The sequence below is a fragment of the Cetorhinus maximus genome, chromosome 16, assembly GCF_964194155.1.
Source record: "Cetorhinus maximus chromosome 16, sCetMax3.hap1.1, whole genome shotgun sequence".
NCBI lineage: Eukaryota > Metazoa > Chordata > Chondrichthyes > Lamniformes > Cetorhinidae > Cetorhinus > Cetorhinus maximus.
This window is the reverse complement of record NC_135894.1, coordinates 75,711,768-75,730,143: the sequence shown is the minus strand read 5'-3', so window position 1 is coordinate 75,730,143 and position 18,376 is coordinate 75,711,768. Positions and strand designations below refer to the sequence as shown.

At 44.8% G+C, this 18,376-nt stretch overlaps 1 protein-coding gene across 1 annotated transcript in view; it reads right to left on the bottom strand.

Moving 5' to 3' along the window:
* dcbld2 (discoidin, CUB and LCCL domain containing 2) overlaps positions 1 to 18,376 on the bottom strand; it is a 131,576-nt gene that overhangs the window by 38,869 nt on the left and 74,331 nt on the right. Inside the window, exons 5-7 of the mRNA XM_078560110.1 lie at positions 17,984 to 18,056; positions 3,382 to 3,515; positions 1,254 to 1,294 (exon numbers count right to left, since the gene is read on the bottom strand). Of these exons, the coding sequence (XP_078416236.1) occupies positions 1,254 to 1,294; positions 3,382 to 3,515; positions 17,984 to 18,056 (248 nt within the window). The remainder of the gene's footprint in view (positions 1 to 1,253; positions 1,295 to 3,381; positions 3,516 to 17,983; positions 18,057 to 18,376) is intronic.

Below are 18,376 nucleotides of genomic sequence, written 5' to 3'. Positions count from 1 at the left end.
GCCACTTCTTGATAGCACGTGATGTAAATAGAATCGGCTGAGGACCAGCATCTGAGATGCTGGGAGCCTCAGCAGCCTGTTCCTAAGCTACACTGCTAGGTAAGCTCTTACCTGATAGGGAAGTATTTTACTTAGCTGTGCCAACATTCTGTTTATGGACTAGAGTAGGAAATACCCTAATTTTAATGTGAACCTGCCACATCATCCCAGTTAAAATCATAATGCCCTCCCATATGTCATCCCACTAAACTATTCCTTCAAATGGCCAGTGAACATAAGCACCTCAGAAATGTTAATGCCTTCCAGTTATGCTCATTTTCTAGAACTTCTTTAATTCCAAATTGTCAGCTACACAGAGAGAGAGGGCCATGATTTGAACAGAACATAAGAAATAGTAGCAGGAGTAGACCATACAGCCCCCCAAGTCTGCTCTGTCATTCAATACGATTGTGGCTGATCTTCTGTCCCAACTCCACTTTCCTGCCTACTCCCCATATCCCTGGATTCCCTGAAGCCCAAAAATCCGTCTCTCCCAGGTTTAAATATATTCAACGATGGAACATCCAGAACCCTCTGGAGTGGACAATTCCAAAGGTGCACAATCCTTTGAGTGGAGAAATTTCTTCTCATCCCAGTCCTAAATGTGCCCCCATGTCCTAGATTCTCCAACCAAGGGAAACAACCTCTTAGTGTCCATCCTGTCAAGCCCTTTCATAATCTCGTATACACCATTTGATCAAGTAAAGTCATGGAAGCTTTCAGGTATGACCACTGTTCTGATTTAGCTGATCTCAGCCAAGGGAGCAGTTACAACACTGTAATTGGCCACTGTGTTCCAGTGTTGTAGAGTGGGAAAGAAAAACTTGCCAGGTTCCAACTACTTCATTGGAAGATGTAGGTATGTGATGGCAAAAATTGGGCCGGGCTATGGTATCATATTGTTTCCTGATAGGCTGAAGGTTTACAGATGTAAAATGGCCATTTTGATGAGGTACTAAGAGGGTTGACAGAACATTTGGAACTGTATCCAGCATGAGTTACGGGTTCCTAGTGAACAGAAGGAAAATGGGAACATTACATCTGTAAACATGTTGGAGTGAAGAGGCGCTGTGGTATGTCAATGGGAAATATTAAGCTTTCGCTAAAGACACACGCGTTAGTTTCTAAATGCAGCTGTTAAACAGAGAAGCTCAATACTTAAGGTGACATGCAAAAAATAAAATCACAGTTGGCTTCTTTGACCAAATACTCACCATTGGTCTTGAACGTAAACAGACTAGCTGATAATGGTCCACTGTAAAATTAAACAAACTAATAAGATTAAATTGTACAGTACTGTGAAATAAGATTTCTCAGAATTAACTATTTTAAATATTCTGACACGAGCTACTGAATATTGATCATACTGTTTTTAAAATATTCCCATTGCTTTTAAATAGGATAATTAAGAAATTATACAGATAAAAGAAATGACATCTCACTGGTCTGATAGGTAGACAGAAGTTACCATGTTATCAACAAGCACAAGATACATTAAGCCCTTTCCATAGAGTATTACTAAGAGTGGTAAGAGAAGCCACTGGTCGATATATTCTGGTTATGACTGGATAGGTAAAAGTTCAAAATGTGCTGGACAATGGAGGAGAGGTAGAAACAATAAATGTTGGAAAAACTCAGCAGGTCTGGCAGTATCTGTGGAGAGAGAAACAGAGTTAACGTTTCAAGTCTGCATGACTTCAGAGCTTTTATTTTGCTTTGGTTATAATGGAAGAGAGGTATTGGAGGAGGATAACATGGGTGGCATTGTCAACGGCAGCAGGGAGATTTTGCAGGGAAAATGTACCACACTGATAGGCCCTGCAATTTACTGGGGTAGGTTTTATGAGTGGGGTGGAGGGGTGAGGATAGCAGTTTTGGTAGGGCCCCACACATTGTGCAGTTTTAATACTGCAACGCAAGCCTTTTTTCTCCCACCAGGTTCCCCAAATGGAAGCCAGCCTTATTGACAGGTTTGGCTCCCTACCAGTAGGGGAACACTCCAGAAGCCAGATACAGGCAGGGAGCCTGCAGCCTGGTTAGCGGTAGCACGGATGGGCTGGGGGCTGGCTGGGTGGGGGGGGGGCGCGATGTGGTGATCTCCAAACCAGGAGAGGGGTCCGACGGCAGATAGGGAAGAATGTACATTCGGTCAGCTGGGAAGAAGAACTCCTGCTACAGTTGGCCCACAAGTAGTGCTGCAAAGTTATTTCACCATGAAGCAGTCTTCACTCCTCACCACCCATTGGCTGCTGGGTTTCCCCAAGGCCTGGGAAAACCGGTTGGCCAATGTTAATCCTGGAACAAAGGTTACTACAAGGCACACAGCCTCTAATTTAAATGACCAAACCACCTCATGAAAATGGTTTGGTTGCCAGCTCCTGTTAAAACCAGAAGTGGATGGATTGAGACCAGATTCTACATTTTCAAAACTTTCTCATCTCACCTGACCCAAATCCATGTATCTTGGGTGGGTGGAGTTGAAGCTCACCACAACCCCCCACCCCCGCCCCCAACAGTGACATTTGGTTAGGACCATTTTGTTGAAGTGGCAAGGATGGAAACCAGATTAGAGGAATGCACATAGGATTTTGAAGGAGATATGGACATGGATTTGAGGAGCAACAATACATTCATGGATTTGTCAAGAAATGGATGTTGGAGAAGAGTCTGTAAGGAGGGATTAAGGATAAGTCTTTTGAGGAGGGAAATCATGATGATGATTAGAAAGAGAGGGGGACAGTTCCCAAGAAAACTGAATCATTTATAACATCAACTAGCTTGGGTCCAAAAAGGGTTGAATTACCACTTTCATAAAGTATAAAAACCATCATTCCACTGAGCCTTCGGTTTTGATGAATGGTCCTATCCAAATCCTTAACCATTTTCCTTCAGGTGCTATCAACCTGCTGCACGTTTCCATCCTTTCCCATTCTTATTCAGTTGACCAAGATTCACCTTATTTTCTTCCATTTATCTCTGTTTTCTATGCTCCCAGTTTCAGCGGCAATGAGGTATCAGGCAGAGGATTAATTTCTCTTTGCCTTCCCCACCCACACCAAAGACATTGAAAAGAGCGAGCAAACCAGATGTAAAGCATTCACTGATTTGACTTTGCACAATTTTAATGCATAGTGATAGTAGGAACTGCTCTAACTTTTCAGTTGCAAGAACATGTGTCAGCAAGAAGGTGCTATTCGGATTTTTTGAAAAAAGCTAACATTTAACCTTTATTCACACAAACACAGTATTTGTATCCTTCTGAATATTACATGATGACTTCCCAGCCTCACTGTTATAAGCAAATGGTCAGAGCATCTTTTTTCTCTCAATGATTGAACTTACAGTTTTGAGGAGACATTATTTGCAAGAGTGCTTTCATAGTATGGAATGCCTTTACTCATGACAACATTGATCCGGCCGCCCAGAAAATTTGACACGACACCAGCATGAACACCAGCCATACACAGCAAAGAGGACTGAAAAAGAGATGACAGTCAAAATTTACCATGAACACTAACTCATTACAGATTCACACAACAGCTTAGGGGCCTGAAACACGTTTGTTTTCACTTTTTGATATAGGCATTGTTTGTTTTACTTAAAGTTGATCCAGACAAATTGTTGACTATGGTTAAGACCAAGAGTTCAAACATAAGGGATAGATCGGTTAACAACTGGGGATTCAGGTTTAGGAAGGCTTTGTTTTACTCAAAAGGTAACAGATTTACGAAGTATGTTACCAGGGAAGACCTTGAGAACTAGTTAGAATCCTGGAAAGAAAATGTGATTGAGGGACATGTTAAGAAGACAGTGGAGTGGAGATCAATTAGAAAGGCATCTGGAATTGTCACAAGGATTCTCCCAATTTCTCCCTGTAACTTCAGTGTCATCTTAAGAGAACTAACTTAAACGGCGAAAAGTGGTCATATACATTATTTCACCAGGGTTTCTGTCAATTCCACTAAAGTCATGGCAGGAATTTGGGAGAAATTCTCAGTCATGATGGGTCCAGTAACCTTTTCCTGCTCTTCAAAATTCTCATGTGTTTATATTGTTGTGGCATTACTTCAGTATTGAGCTGACACAAAAGAGAATTTAAATACTTGATCATTTCTCAAGCTGCAAACAACTGTATTTTTCTTTCCATTGGTATATAACGTTTGAATGCACAGTTGTGGGAGGAGTGCATTAATGCATCCACATTTCTTGGTATGACTGTCTTTACATCAGGAACAAGCTGGGTGGGGTGGGGGTGGGGGTTCAGGCAACTTGTTTAGGCCTCGAGTCTTTGGGAAGTGATCAGACTTCCCTGCCTCATATTTAGCACTGGAACTCATTCAAAATAAACTTTCACACCTTAATGGGATGTCACTGACAGAGAGATAAATAAATAATTGACTGATTGCACGCAGCCCACAAGCAAATTAGTTAACTTCCCGCCTCCAACCAAGATCTCGTGTTTCTAGGCCCACAGCTGCAAGCCACTCTAATTTTGCTGTCACTGTTGAGGCAGGTTTTAACTGTTCTCTGACTGAGCAGCTGTGGAGAGCGCCTCAAAACAAACTAATAACTGCACTTGCAATGGATTGTAGCAGGTGGCAGCAGAGATTCACATTTATGCAAAACTCCAGAATGGTTTATGGGATAGGACTGGAATAATACGATGCACATGCTTGTGATGGATCAGTTATGAATTATGAAAATAGGCTATTGAAGATTAAGGGCGTCTCACTAAAATAAACATAATCTATTCCAATAAATTGAAAGATATTTTTTCAATATTTAGGCAAGCACAAGTTTGTTTAAAGGAATCAATGAAACTATTCAGCATTATACACTGGAACCTAATCTATCACAGATTTACCAGGGGGCTCAGTAAATTTCTGGTCACATTTATGGTCTGCAGTCAATGAAGCGGCCTCTCGACAAAATCAACAGTGAAACTTTGAAACAGAAAATGCTGGAAACACTCAGCAGGTCAGGCAACATCTTTGGAGAGACCAGGAGTGAACATCTTGGGTATAAACCCTTCTTCAGAACCAGAAGACGTTACAGATGAATAACATTTTTTTAAAAAATCAACTTTTATCTTTTCCACAGATACTACCTGACCTGTTCACTTTTTTTTCATCTCCTACTTACACTATCTGAAATATTTTGCTTTTTATTTGTACTGAAATCTTTACTGTCTCTGTCAAGCTGTCTACACTGGCTGCAAAATGACTGGACCCTTGAAGCATGCATTACTGGCTTTTGAAACTGCTGAAATTACTGTTTCTACCTACTATTTTTGCATATGAACTCAGCATGAAGCTAACTTCTAGTCCAGTCACTAATGTGGAGTGTAGCATCCTATGGATACAAGAGTTGGATCCTGAAGAAAAAGGATGAGAGGAGGATAACAGCTTTTGAAATGTGGGTATGGCGGAGGATGCTCAGAATCAGCTGGACGGACAGAAAGATAAATGAGTGGGTTAGATCAAGGGTAGAAGTTCAGGAATCAAAAGGGTTGCTAAGTACAGTTATTGAGAGAAGGATAGACAAGTACAGACATTGGAAACGAAGATCCAATGGCCTTGTCCTGGCAACAACTGAGGGAGAAATTGAAGATAAAAATAGAAGAGGAAGAAGAAAAATCAGATTGGTGGATAACATTGAGATGTGGACTGAGGGATACTTGAAAAAAACCGGAGAAGAAGCAAGACAATGCCGACAGCCCCATTAACAAAAACAAAAGAAACAAAACCTTGGGGCTGAGAGAGATCAAACCTACTGTGATAGGCAAGAAGAAAGCGCTCAACTAATTGTCCTTTACACTGATTATTTCAACTTTGTTTACATATGAGTATGCTAATTTTGTATTTCTTCATGTGCAGCATACATAGGGAACCAGCAATCTCACTGTTAGGGCTGAGAAAAGGAAAAGAGGCTTTCTGTAGATGTACACAGGCTAGTTTCTATGAGGATTAACCAGAGACCACCAGGCTCTGTACTTTTGAAAGATGCCAGGTAAAGAAGATGGCTTCACTTCCTTGTATTCTCTTAATTCAAGCTGGAAATTACTGCTGATGCAGACAAAATCCTAAAATTTTGATGGCCTTTGTCTGTCTACTATTTTAAAGCAGGATTAAGCCGTTTATTTTAAATTCCATTAAACGAGCAGGTAAAAGGACTATCATGCATGTGTACCAAATGTTCATTACAGTAATTTCTAGGCCTAAAAGATAAAACAATGTGCAGGGTAGATTTTTCCAATCCACAATCACTTGGTACAAATGCTTATTGCACCTGCACCAAAATATTGCTAGCATTAGTTTCGGGATGATGCTAACCTGCATAAACAAGTTAAGTCCTGTGTACAAGCAACCCATATATACATTTCTTACAAGCATGTTAAGCGTCCTTACAAAAAATTTGCCCATATGTAGTTTCTATCTTCATGCCTGCCTACTCCAGGACAGTGACACTGATGACCAATAACCTGAAATTCAGGGAGAGCACTAACAACACTTTGAAAAGCGTAAGCTGCGCTACATCTTCTACATACGTCCACAAACCACGTTTTGCATTAACACTTTAAAATTGCAAGTTGAACGACTGCATTGGGCCTTGCCATTAGAAATGATTCAAACAGGAATCTGCTAGGAATGCTGCGTGTGAGGACGTCTGACCACACATCGCTAGACTGAACAGTACCAGTCACTGTGTCATCGCATTTATCTTATGAGAGACCACAACTGGTATAAACAAGCACAGGATTGGAGTGAGTAAGGTTAGACTTTGGAATGCGCAATATTGCATTTTCCATTCTCTATTACATTCATCAGTGTGGAAGCCTTTGTTTCAGCTGGTTCTCCTGTCTATTGCCCGATTTGTATCCTTGAAAAAAATACTTTAAAAAAAGTCACAAGAGAATTTCTTCAATAGAACATTATGGATTCTACAGATAGCAAATAGATGTTATTTAACATTACCATTGCAAGGATTTAGTTAGGTGGCTTTTATAAAGAAGTGCAAATAGTTCATAAAAACGACGGGCCCTGGTGGGAAGAGGGTGGTGAGCAGATCAAAGTGGCAAAAATCAACTTACTATCTTGCTACTGCCGGAAATTGCTGAAAAATGCCGCCAACCAGCATTTCAGCGGAGGTGTGGATTCTGATGGAAACTGGAATGTGCTTCATTAATAAAGACAAATAGGGGGCCTTATGATGTAATTATGATCCCATCTATTTTAACAATGTCATCGGAGGCCAACTTGCATGCAGGATGGAATGGGTCGGCTGGCTTTGGTTGGGTGTCCTTGCAGTTGGCCAGATCAGGTGGGAAGGTGGAGGTAGTTCACCAGTTCAATTTAAACCCAATCCCTGCTTCTTCCAGGTGAGGGAGCGGGTTCAAATCTCCCACTGTTGCTCATCAACATATGTTTCCATGGCTAAGATAGTGCAACCCCAAATAATTACCTATACGTAACCTTAATCTATCTACCTAATTTAAATGAAACAGTGCAATGTTTAAATGGAGGGGCAGGAGGCAGAGAGAACAGAGAGTTCACTACACAAATCTTTGAAGGGTGGCAGGGCATGTTGAGAAGGCAGTTAAAAAAGCTCACAGGTAATTGGTAAAATACTTGGGGGAGAGGTAAATGGAGAATTACTTTTATGCTGCGGGTCATTATGATCTGAAATGCACTACTACAAAAGGTGATGGAAACAGTTTCAATAGTAATTTTCAAAAAGGAATTGGATATATATTAACGAAAGAAAAATTTGCAGAGCTATTGGGAAAGACAGGAGAGCGGGACTGATTGGTTCCCTCTTTAAAGAGCTGAATGGCCTCCTTCTGTACTGTGTGATAATAGTCAGTGCACTTCAAAAAGTAATTCACAGTATGTGAAGCACTTTGAACACTTTAATATAAAGCATTATATGAGTAAAAGCTACTTGAACTGTATCAAGCTCAGCTGGTCAGTACCTAGGGAGTTAAATAGTCAGGACTGTTTGACACTCACAATCACTACCTGCAGTAATCATTCAAGGTGTAGTCCATCTACCTCAAGCAAAAGTCCAATATATTCCTGCTAGAAGTGCACTTTCGATTGGCTGAAGGGCAGAGAGAACTGCAATTATATGAAACTCAGTAACTTGACCCAGTCAGCAGCTGCAGGAAGTTGTACGAGGTGAAAAGGCTCGTGGGAGTGGGTGTGAGGAGAAAGAGAGGAAGAGACAAGCACAGTGCAGGAGGGCAAAAGTTTAAATCAATTTTACTTATTCTGTTTCACTGTTGAAGGTTTTAAGAAATTTTATATTTTTCCAAAGGAACAGTTTGGCAGGCTTTTGTTTGATTTATTCTTAAAGAATTAGCACCACTAAATGAATTCAGTTGGGGGTATTCTACAAAGCCTCTAAATAAAGATATTATTAAAATGACATTACTGGTTTGGAATTTCATTAACCTTTGTGTGTTCTTTGGAATTCAATGAAATCAGTCTGATGAGTCCATTGTATGGAATGTGTGAAGTAAGCACTCTGAAAAGCCAAGGAGTGAAATGTCTGGGTGCACTCAATGCCCTCTGCTCCACTTATTCCTGCAGATTGCTGGAGCCCAGCTGTTTCTGTGTAAGCTCTGAGGCGAGACCTGATAAACCTCATTAAGTGAATGCTTCTACATAGCTTAAATAAATGTTCTAATTGACAAGCTTGGCACCAGCTGACAGAATTGTGGTTGCCGAAGCTAACTCTGGACATGTTAATCTTGGAAACTCTGATCTCCAGCAGTGAATACCCACTGTCTTATCTGCAGCTCAGTGATCTCAGCTTGCTGCAGCACATACTGAACTCCAGTCTCTCCCATTACAAAAAACATGTCAATTCAAGTATCCTTTGCAATCTATGGGCAGAATTATCCGAGCCGCTGGCATCAGGCATCTTGGTGGGTGTGAGCGGACAATATGGCAGGAAGGCCAAAAATCGGTTTCACAACGCGTGAAATCAATTTGCAACCGTCCGCTCCGCCTGTCAATGGTGGGCTGTGTTTCCCTCTGCCACACGTCGGGAACTTCATTGTAACACATCTGCATAATATCATAAGCCCAGCTCGCTGGAATCATCCCCCACACTGGATCATCTGAGCTTGTCCAACGTGTTTCACAACAAGCATTTGTGAAGCGTGTACCTGTCGAGCTGGACTTCAAGGGAAACTCAGAGGCGAGTGCACAGTAACGTTACACAGTGCTTGCGAGGATTGCCTGTTGGACCTCAAGGTTGAGGCGCCGCGCATTCAGGCAAATTGCATTTTTCTGGCTGGCTGGCAGTGCTGTCCTGGGGCAAGGACTGCACTGTGGTTGAGGCGAGTTCGGGGGGTAAGGATTGCACAGCAGTTGAGGCGCGTTGGGATGGGCAAGGGCTGCACGCAGTTGAGACAAGTTGTGGGGGGGCCAAGGGCTGCACAAGCATGTGCTTGGGAGTGGGTATTATAAAGTGACCATTCCTTTTATAAAAGTGACCATTCCTCTGCGGCTGAGACAGTTCAGGTGCATCCAAGTGATATGCTTGGAGTCGGGCCTCTAGCTTATCTGCCCACTCAAGCAACACAGAGGCATCAAAGTGCCACCAAATACTCAAGAGCTTTTCACCCCTTGGGCACAGACTGCAAACTAATGAGCGTTTTAGTGTACTGCAGGGCAATTGGACATCTGGGCACATTGTACAGTCTCCCTGTGAAAGCTTGCCATGGGGCAGTCACTGGTGGAGGCGCTTCACAGACCCTTGCAATGTCATCATTCAGGTTTGGATCAGTCTCCTCCATGGTTCAAGCTAACAGTGCAGCCTTACAGTGCGGGTTAGGAGAATGCCTGTGCCTGAGCTGAGAGCACGGCATGCAGTCCAATGGGCAAAGTTGCCGCCAATTGGTCAGGTGGAATGGGGCGGGGGTGGTGGGGCTTTGGGCAGCCATGCAGCACACTAAGCTCCGGCCATCCATGTGGTGGCCAGCACTCTCTGGGATGCATTAAGGGGCCTTTGGACTTAACCAAGCGAGGTTCTTAGTACACTCAAGCTAACCCACGCTCTCTTTCAGTCTCTCAGTCTCTCTCTTTCATCTTGCAGGAGGATTACATCAGGAGCATGGAGTCTGGTGATCTAGCTGTATGCCACATGGCATACAGAGAGAGGAGACGAAGGAGAAGAGAGTGACGGAGGCACGTGGCTGGGCAGAGGGAGGAGCAGCACCCTAAGGAAGAAGGGCCAGCTGGGATTCCCGCGCATGCCACTGAAGAGCCACAGCGAGCCATTGCTGGTCAGCACCTAGCTAGACTCAGGGTCTATAGACGACGCTGGTCATTCCTGCGGATGACCGAGAACCAGTGTCACCGAAGACTACTCATGAATAGGGAACTAGTTGGTCACATCTGCCAGCTACTGTAGGATTTTGCGCCACATGGACATGGAGGGCATCCACGGCCAGTGGCCATCAAAGTGACAGCGGTGCTCAATTTTTTCACCAGTGGCTCATTTCAGGGCCCACAGGTGACATATATTGGATATCACAAGCCGCCAGGCACAAATGCGTCATGATGTCATGGACGCCATCTTCGCTAAAGCACACAACTTTGTGCATTTCGCCCGGGATCAGTAAAGCCAGGATGCAAGAGTGCTGGGATTCACCCAGATCTCAGGTTTCCCACAGGTGCAGGATGCCAAGAACTGCGCTCACGTGATGCTCAGATCTCTGTGGCAACAAGTGGTCAACTACATCAACCACAAGCGCTTCCACTTACTTATGTTCAGCTGATGTGCGACCACCACAAACGCAGGTCTGCACACAGGTTCCCAGGGAGTGTCCACAACTCCTACGTTCTCAGTAGGGCTCAGATTCAAGACAGCTTGCAGGGTCCACAGAAGCTGCAGGGATGGCTCCTCAGGGACAAGGGCTACCCGCTGAGGACGTGGCTGATGACACCTGTGCAGCAGCCGCAGAGTGCAGCTGAGAGGAAGTACAACAAGGTTCATGCTACAACTCGCACCTTGGTGGAGCAAACCATCAGCACGTTGAAAATGAGGTTCCAGTGCCTGGACCGACCGGTCTGGTGGAACCCTGCAATATAGTCCACATAGAGAGCACCACACATTGTTGCCACTTGCTGCACCCTTCACAAACTGGTGCTGCAATGGGGAGAGGTGCTGGCTGAGGAGGAGATAGAGGAGCTGCATGTCTCCTCTGATGAGGAGGACGTTGAAGCGATGAGGGTGAGGAGGTCATTGAAGGTGAGGCTGACGCCAATGAGGCCATCACACTTGCCAGTTGAGGCAGGCGCGCTCGAGAGGCCTGGATATTTGCTAGATTTGTGGAGGATGATAACGACATGCAGTGAGGAGACACCATAGATCCTCAAATTGCATTGGTGAACGTTTGTCTCCTGTCTGGATGATGGTAGTGTGCATGTCCTCTGTGATATGGCTCCTGTCATAGAGACGCAGTGGACGCCCATAGTCCCTACATTTGAGGAGAATGATGGCGACATGCAGTGGGGACACTCCATAGATCCTCACATTACTTGTGTGAATGTCTGACTCCTGCCTGGCTGCTGGCACCTCACTTGCACCCTGTGAACAGGGTCATATCATGGACATGCAGTGGGGAAACTTTAACTTCTCCTGATCCTATGGTATCCTTTGTGAGTTGAACCCTTCAGGACCACACTGTCACCAGACACAGATGCCGATGAGATGGGGGGGCTTGCTGCACCTCAAAGGTGCTGGGAGCAGACAGAGAGAATGACGGAATTCTGTGCTCTTGGCCCAGGACATTCTGGTTGCAATGATAAGCCTCATCAAGGTGCAGGCATGAGTGATGTGACCAGTGACAGTGAAGGCACACCATCAGTGTGCTGGGAAGGTTGCACAAAGCACAGGGAAGAGGCCCTGGACTGAGACACCTGCCTTTATCTTGTGCAGGGACCAATGTTTCACATCTGAGTGACGAACCACTGCTCATCAGAACAAGGAGCCATAGGCAAGCAGACATTCTTGGGAGTTTATTAACAAAGTGAACATTATGTACAAGTGATTAACACCCATGCCCAGGCTGTGCAACTACGTCTTCTTAACCTTCCTAACCCTGCCGCTACGTCTTGGTGCTCCCCCAACATCCACAGTGGAGGTGGAGGCAGCCTGCTGACTGCTACGCTCTGTCTGTGATGACCGTGGCAGGTGTCCTCCGGAGGGCCAGACCTGGAGGGCCCAGTCCTGCTTTTGGGGTCCTGCTGTGTGGCAGTGGCACCTTCCTTGGCCTGTAGAACTGGATTTGCTGGGTCACAAGAGGAGGGTATTCGATGGGCCAGACACTCCCAGAATCACCTGGGTGGATGGCCCCGGGGTGTGCACCTGCTGGTCCTCCTCCCTATGGGTGCTGAAGGCCCCAGGCTGACTCCTTGAGGAGAAGGGGAAGCTGGAGGGAGATCGAGCTGCCCCACACCCCTCTCGTATTGACACTGTTGGAGGCCAACTATGGCGTCAGCGATGGAGTTCAGTGGCGCAGCAGTGCAGGGCCGATATGTTGGACTAAAGTCTCCAAGGCAGCTGCCATCCTACCAGTATTGGCCTCTCAGTGTGTTGCCGGCGCGATCACCTCAGGCTGAAGGCCTATGGACTCCTCTATCGTGCCTTGCAATCTGAGGAGTGCAGCAGACATCCCTGCCTGATGTTCCCGAGCTTGCCTTCGAAGCTCCAGCAACTGAGATGTGACCGATCCAGAGGCTTGTCAGACTCAATATATTTCTGGTCTCCAGCAGTCTTCCGAGTGCCAGACACGTGGGAAGTCCCTGCCTCTGCCTGCTGTGGATCAAACAGTGCGATGCGCTCACCAGATTGAGAGCCCCAGGCTACTCTAAAGCTTAGTCCCACTGAGGTGTGTGTCTCTGCACTGGTGGATGAGTGCTGTGATGGGTCTTCAATGAGGGTTTCAGCAGATTCCTCTTCTGAGGTGTCTTTGGGGCCTGAGTCAAGGCCCTGGGTCGTGGAGTCCCTTGGCTGTTTCCCAGGTATGCCTGTGAAAGCAAGGAGAGATAATTAATGCATGGCAGTGCCCTGTGTAACAGGACACATCACACACAGCATGGTTGTCCGATAGATGTTGCACTGCTGGATCCTCACTTGGTTGAGCACTGCCGATTTCACTGTCAGTACAGGACTGGTCCAGATCTTTGCCGGCCAGCTGGATGACTCTATTTTCAAAGTCTGTGAGGACCTGGATTTCAGGCATTCCCCCACCAGTCTGTGACCTCTCCCTATTGTTGTGTGCCAGCTTGTTCTGCATGAATAGAGATGGAGAAAGTGTAAGCAAGAAGCCTGCCAGGCCAGATGATAAGTATGCCTGGCATTTGTGGGCGTTAAGTGGTCCCATGGTCGGGATGAGGACAATGAAGGTATGTGTGAGAGAGTGAATGGTGATGTCCCTTGAACTGGCAGTGAGTGAGATCCTTGTGGATGTGTGATCGGTTTGTGAGTATGAGAGTTTAGAGTGATGAGAAGAGTTACTTACCCTGGTGGAACAGAGGAGATCCTTCATCCTCTTTCGGCACTGGGCGGCTGTCCTCTTCTGCAGGGCGTTGGCACTGATCACCGCTGCAACCACCTCCCAAGCCAGATTAGTGATGTTGCTGCTCCTCATGCGGCCAGAGTGGGGGTAGAGGACATCATGGCAGGCTTCCACGACATCCAAAAGGCATTCCAGGGGTGTGTCAGTGAATCAGGGGGCTGCAGTCTTCTTGCCTTTCGAGGACAAGCCTTCTGTGCAGCAGTCCTGGGCTGGAAGCACAGGTGTGCGCACAGCTCCACTTTAAATATGTCGCCTGGCATGAGAAGCGGTGAGGTGATGGCATGGCGGGCAAATCAGAGGCTGCCCGCCAACAAAACGTGTTTCCTGGGAATGTGTGATTAATGAGGTGGGATTGGGACAATACGGCCATTGCAGCCGGAGGGTAATACATTCTTTTTCCGGCCCACTATTGCACTTGGTGCAAGTCTGGGACGGTTCCGCCCTACGATTCTGTCATTAAGGGGAATGTTAGAATTCCATCTTGTTTTAGCTAATTAGAAAAAGGAAATATGGACTTGCATTTATATACCACCTTTCACAACCTCAGAATGACCCAAAATATTTTCCAGCCAATTAAACACTTTTTTAAAGCAGAGTAACAAATGGCTGGTGTTAACTACTCGTCCGGTGACCAAAGGCTACCTGGAACATTGCTTCAGTAATGAAACATCAAGAATGTGCTTCAGGACATTTGCAGGTAACAACTATGGCCCAGCGTGATGTTTGTTCTGAACTAGAACTATCCCATAATTTAAGAAGTACCCCATAATTTAAGAAATACTGTTCATTAAGAAATATTGAAACAAAGAATCTTTCATGCAACCTCAGGCTGCAAGCACTTTCATGCAAATTAATTTTGCTGAGAGACATTAGTAGTAAATGCATAATGTAGAAATTTGTTAAATTTAAACACACGTATAGCAGCATTTATTTTTACAATACTTCTTTTGTTCCTGCAAAGCACAACCATGATAAAAATAGCCTGGGTGGAAGCATCTTTCTGCAGTGCTAATGCTCCCACGTCAGTCAGGATCTGAGGGTTTCTGGTGAGTCAATTAAAGGACATGAAGCATACTACCTCCATCACTCCTTAGCTACCTCCTCAAATAGATAAGTATCAGAATAAGCGGCAGAATATAAAAACCAATATGCATGTCTTGCAGAAAGATTCCTGAGGGCCAGGATCTTGGAAGACTCATAAGCTGCTTTTGCAGGGAACCAAACCCACACCAACGCTGTTAGCTGCCACTATGCACTAAAAATTAATCTTTTTGATGAACACATCTAGTCGTAATAAATTGTTGTGCATACTATGGGGCTGCCACCTGAAGCTCATGACAGCCATTTAATGAGTGCTGTTTCCAGGAGCTGGCATTGAAACACTGATGTTTGTTCATTAAGACTTGGCTCTCAGCAGTGCCTGTTGCTCCAGTGAGAGCAGGAAGTCGGTCAATGCCAGGTATAATTTTCAACAAAAAGTTTTAAAGTTTTAGCTTCCAAGGTTTCAAAGATTTAAAATGGAGAGGCAGGCAGGCTTGTGGAGCGGGGGGGGGAGGTGGAGACAAGAATTTCTTTAATAGGAAAACTGGAGGGAAGGGGAAACGGACTTATCCTGAACTGCTTAAAAGGGATTTAAAAAGTTAATACTTCCCAAACTTAAGGGCAGGATTTTCCCCTTGTTGAGTGGGTGGGCCAGGGAACGGCAGCGAGAACGGCCAATTAACAGCCAACCAGCGTGAAACGTGCACAAAGGGCCTCAGTGTTGCCAGGGTATGGGCGGGGGGAGGAGCGCAAGCGCTGAAGTCCGTGCGTGCGCAGGGGAGTGCGCACTGAAAGCTCTGTTATGCACAGAGCTGCCTCAGGGAGCTAAAGAATTTTAAAATGAAAAATAAACATTTTACAAATGTTGTGACTCAGTCACATGAAGAGGGGCATGTTAAAAATGATGTTAAAAAATTTTTTTCTGCCTTTTTTTAAAATAACCTTTGAAAACCTCATCCCACCCGTGAATAAGGTTTCGTAAAAAATGCAAAGGCCGTCTGGCCTGTTCGCCCGCCTGCCAAACTAACGATTGAGCGGTCAGCGAAAAACAGAAATTAATTACTTGTTTAAGGGTTTTAATAAGCCTCTTAATTATCGGCGGGCGCACTGCCGCCTCTCACACCCGTTCGGGCCGGGCGCGATCCCGCCTATGGGATGAAAACTTCTGTCCTAAGTGTCTTAAATAATTTTGTTAGTTTAAAAAAAATTAACTTCTGCTACCATAAGTTCTATTTTGAACTGAATATTTAAATGTTTCCATTCAGTGATTGCTGGCAGGCTTTTAAACATTTTAAAATGCACTACACGAACCTTTCGGCCACCAATCCGTGAAATAAATCTCTTTTTTCATGCTCTCCAACTAAACTAAAGTATGCAATTACATTTAAACAGCACAGTTGATACATGTATAACCTCCCGAAGCACCTCACAGCCAAGAAATTAGTTTTGAAGAGTTATCACTGCTATACGAAGACAAACATGGCAGCTGCTTTGCGCTTAGCAAGGTCCCACAAACAGCAACTCAATGAGTGACAAAATTTATCTCGTGTTTCTTGGTGGACGGCAGGAGTAAGATCTTATTTACTGCTCATTCCTAGTAGCCTTCAGTCATGATTATTTGTACAACTGACTGGTTGCTGAAGGGAGAAAGGACTTGACAATTACTTTAAAACAGTAATTGATAAAGGCAACTAAAAAAAAACACGTTAGAAGCTGTGCAAAACACTAAAGGGGATAGTTTATGATTCTGCATTCAAGCACACTTCATACCATGGGATTTTTTCTGATATAAATGCAAGACTGTTAACAAGCTGAACTACTCGGGAGCAGTAGATAATAGCACGCATGAAAAGTTGAATCTTTTAGCCAAAACAGCAGAATTTAAGTCAGTTGACTAACTGCCCCTTCCCTGCTTCATGGCAGAGAGTGGGACAGAGGACACCAGTTCAAGCTAGAAAAAGACAAATTTAGAACTGATGTTAGAAAAGTACTCCCAACACACAGAGGGTGGTATTTAATGGAGGCAATGGGGGTCTCATCTGCCGGCTGGAGAGAACCTAGATTGCCTCATTAAGGGAGGGCCTGCCGCAATTTAGGCACTTAAGTGGGCAGTAGTGGGCCTTCCCCGGGATCAAGGACCCCAAGGGCAGAAGTCCCACTTGTCGAGAGTTACTGGTTTATCGGAGGCCAGCACCAATGAGGAGGCATGGCTGCTGCCAGTACGACACCCATCAGGGCCTAGGATCATCACTGGGTTACAAGTCACAGGGGAGTGATGGCGGGATGGGGGGGGGTCACAGAGGAGGGGTGTCGACAGCAAGGGCAGGGGTTGGCTCTCAGCAGGATGCCCCCTTCCTGATGCCGGACACTGAATGCCTTTGAACCAGGGACACACCCCCATCCCCAGGAGCCTGCAAGCAAACGTGCACAGATTTTTTTGTCATGTTCCCCTTCATGGCACGCCCCTCAGCCACTGCTGAGTTAATACCAGCAGAGGCGGGATGATGCCCTGAAGTGGGCATTAATTTCCCACTTAAGGGCCGCAACTGACAGTGGGGCGGGAAGGCCATCCATAGGCCTTCCCATCACAGGCTTACTCAGAGTAGAGGCAGGAAGGCAGTGGAGCCTCCACCCGCCACCCTCCCACCTGATTAAATGCTCCCTCACCACTAAACTCACCATGGGGGACAGCATTAAATTCCACGCAGAGTGGAGTTGGAGTGTCCAACACATGGAATGGAGGCAAAACTCCGAAATTATTATGAGACCAGTGTAATGGGGAACTACAGAGTCATTCTGGATGAATGAACTAAAATAGGTCAAATAATCGTCTTGATCTATATTGTCATCTTGTGAAGACTTTCTTTCCTTTTACTTTGACCTAAATGGAGGTGAAAGATAAAATAAAATCTAATAACACACTGTACTTTGAAGTGGTTGTAACTATGATCCCTCACTGATTGTGATTCTCAATTTATGTTCTATTATTCTCAATATGGGGAAGTGAAAAATGCCTTCAAAATAGAGGTAATTAGAGTAAAGCAGAGTGCAGTGGCATATTGGTGAGATTTGTGTCCCCTATAAGATTAAAATTGCACTTTTGTAAAGCAACAGTTAGTACAAATACAACCACAGATAACAAATCAGCATTAACTGGGTTAAATCTAAATTCTCACAATATTCACCAAATTAATAGCACATTTCAGAGCATGGATGGTTACGTATATGGTACATCATAATTAGAGACTTTCATTTGGCTAATCTCCATCAATAGGTTTGCTCTCTCTCTCTCTCTGTCTCGCTACTTACATCTCGATAGCCATGAGGGATAGTTCCTGAAATGTCGCCAAAAGGGGTCAAACATCCCGCAGGACAGTACTTGCTGAAAATAAAACAAATATAAGTCAGGTTGTGCATATAGTCTAGTCCTTTGCTGTGGTAACAACATAATTAATGAGACAATGAGTCAATGAGAGGGCACAAGTTTAAGGGAAGTACAAAAAAAGGAGTTCAGATTCTTTCAGAGTGTGGCTAGAATATGGAAATCACTGTCACAAACCATTGTTTCAGTAGAATAATTAAGCTTTCTCAAAAAGGGAATTAGTTGCTTGAGAAAGATAAGTAATACACAGTATGGGGAATGAGGATGATATGAAGTTGCTTGAGCAGAGAAGAACACTAGGAAAGACTTGAAAGACAAAA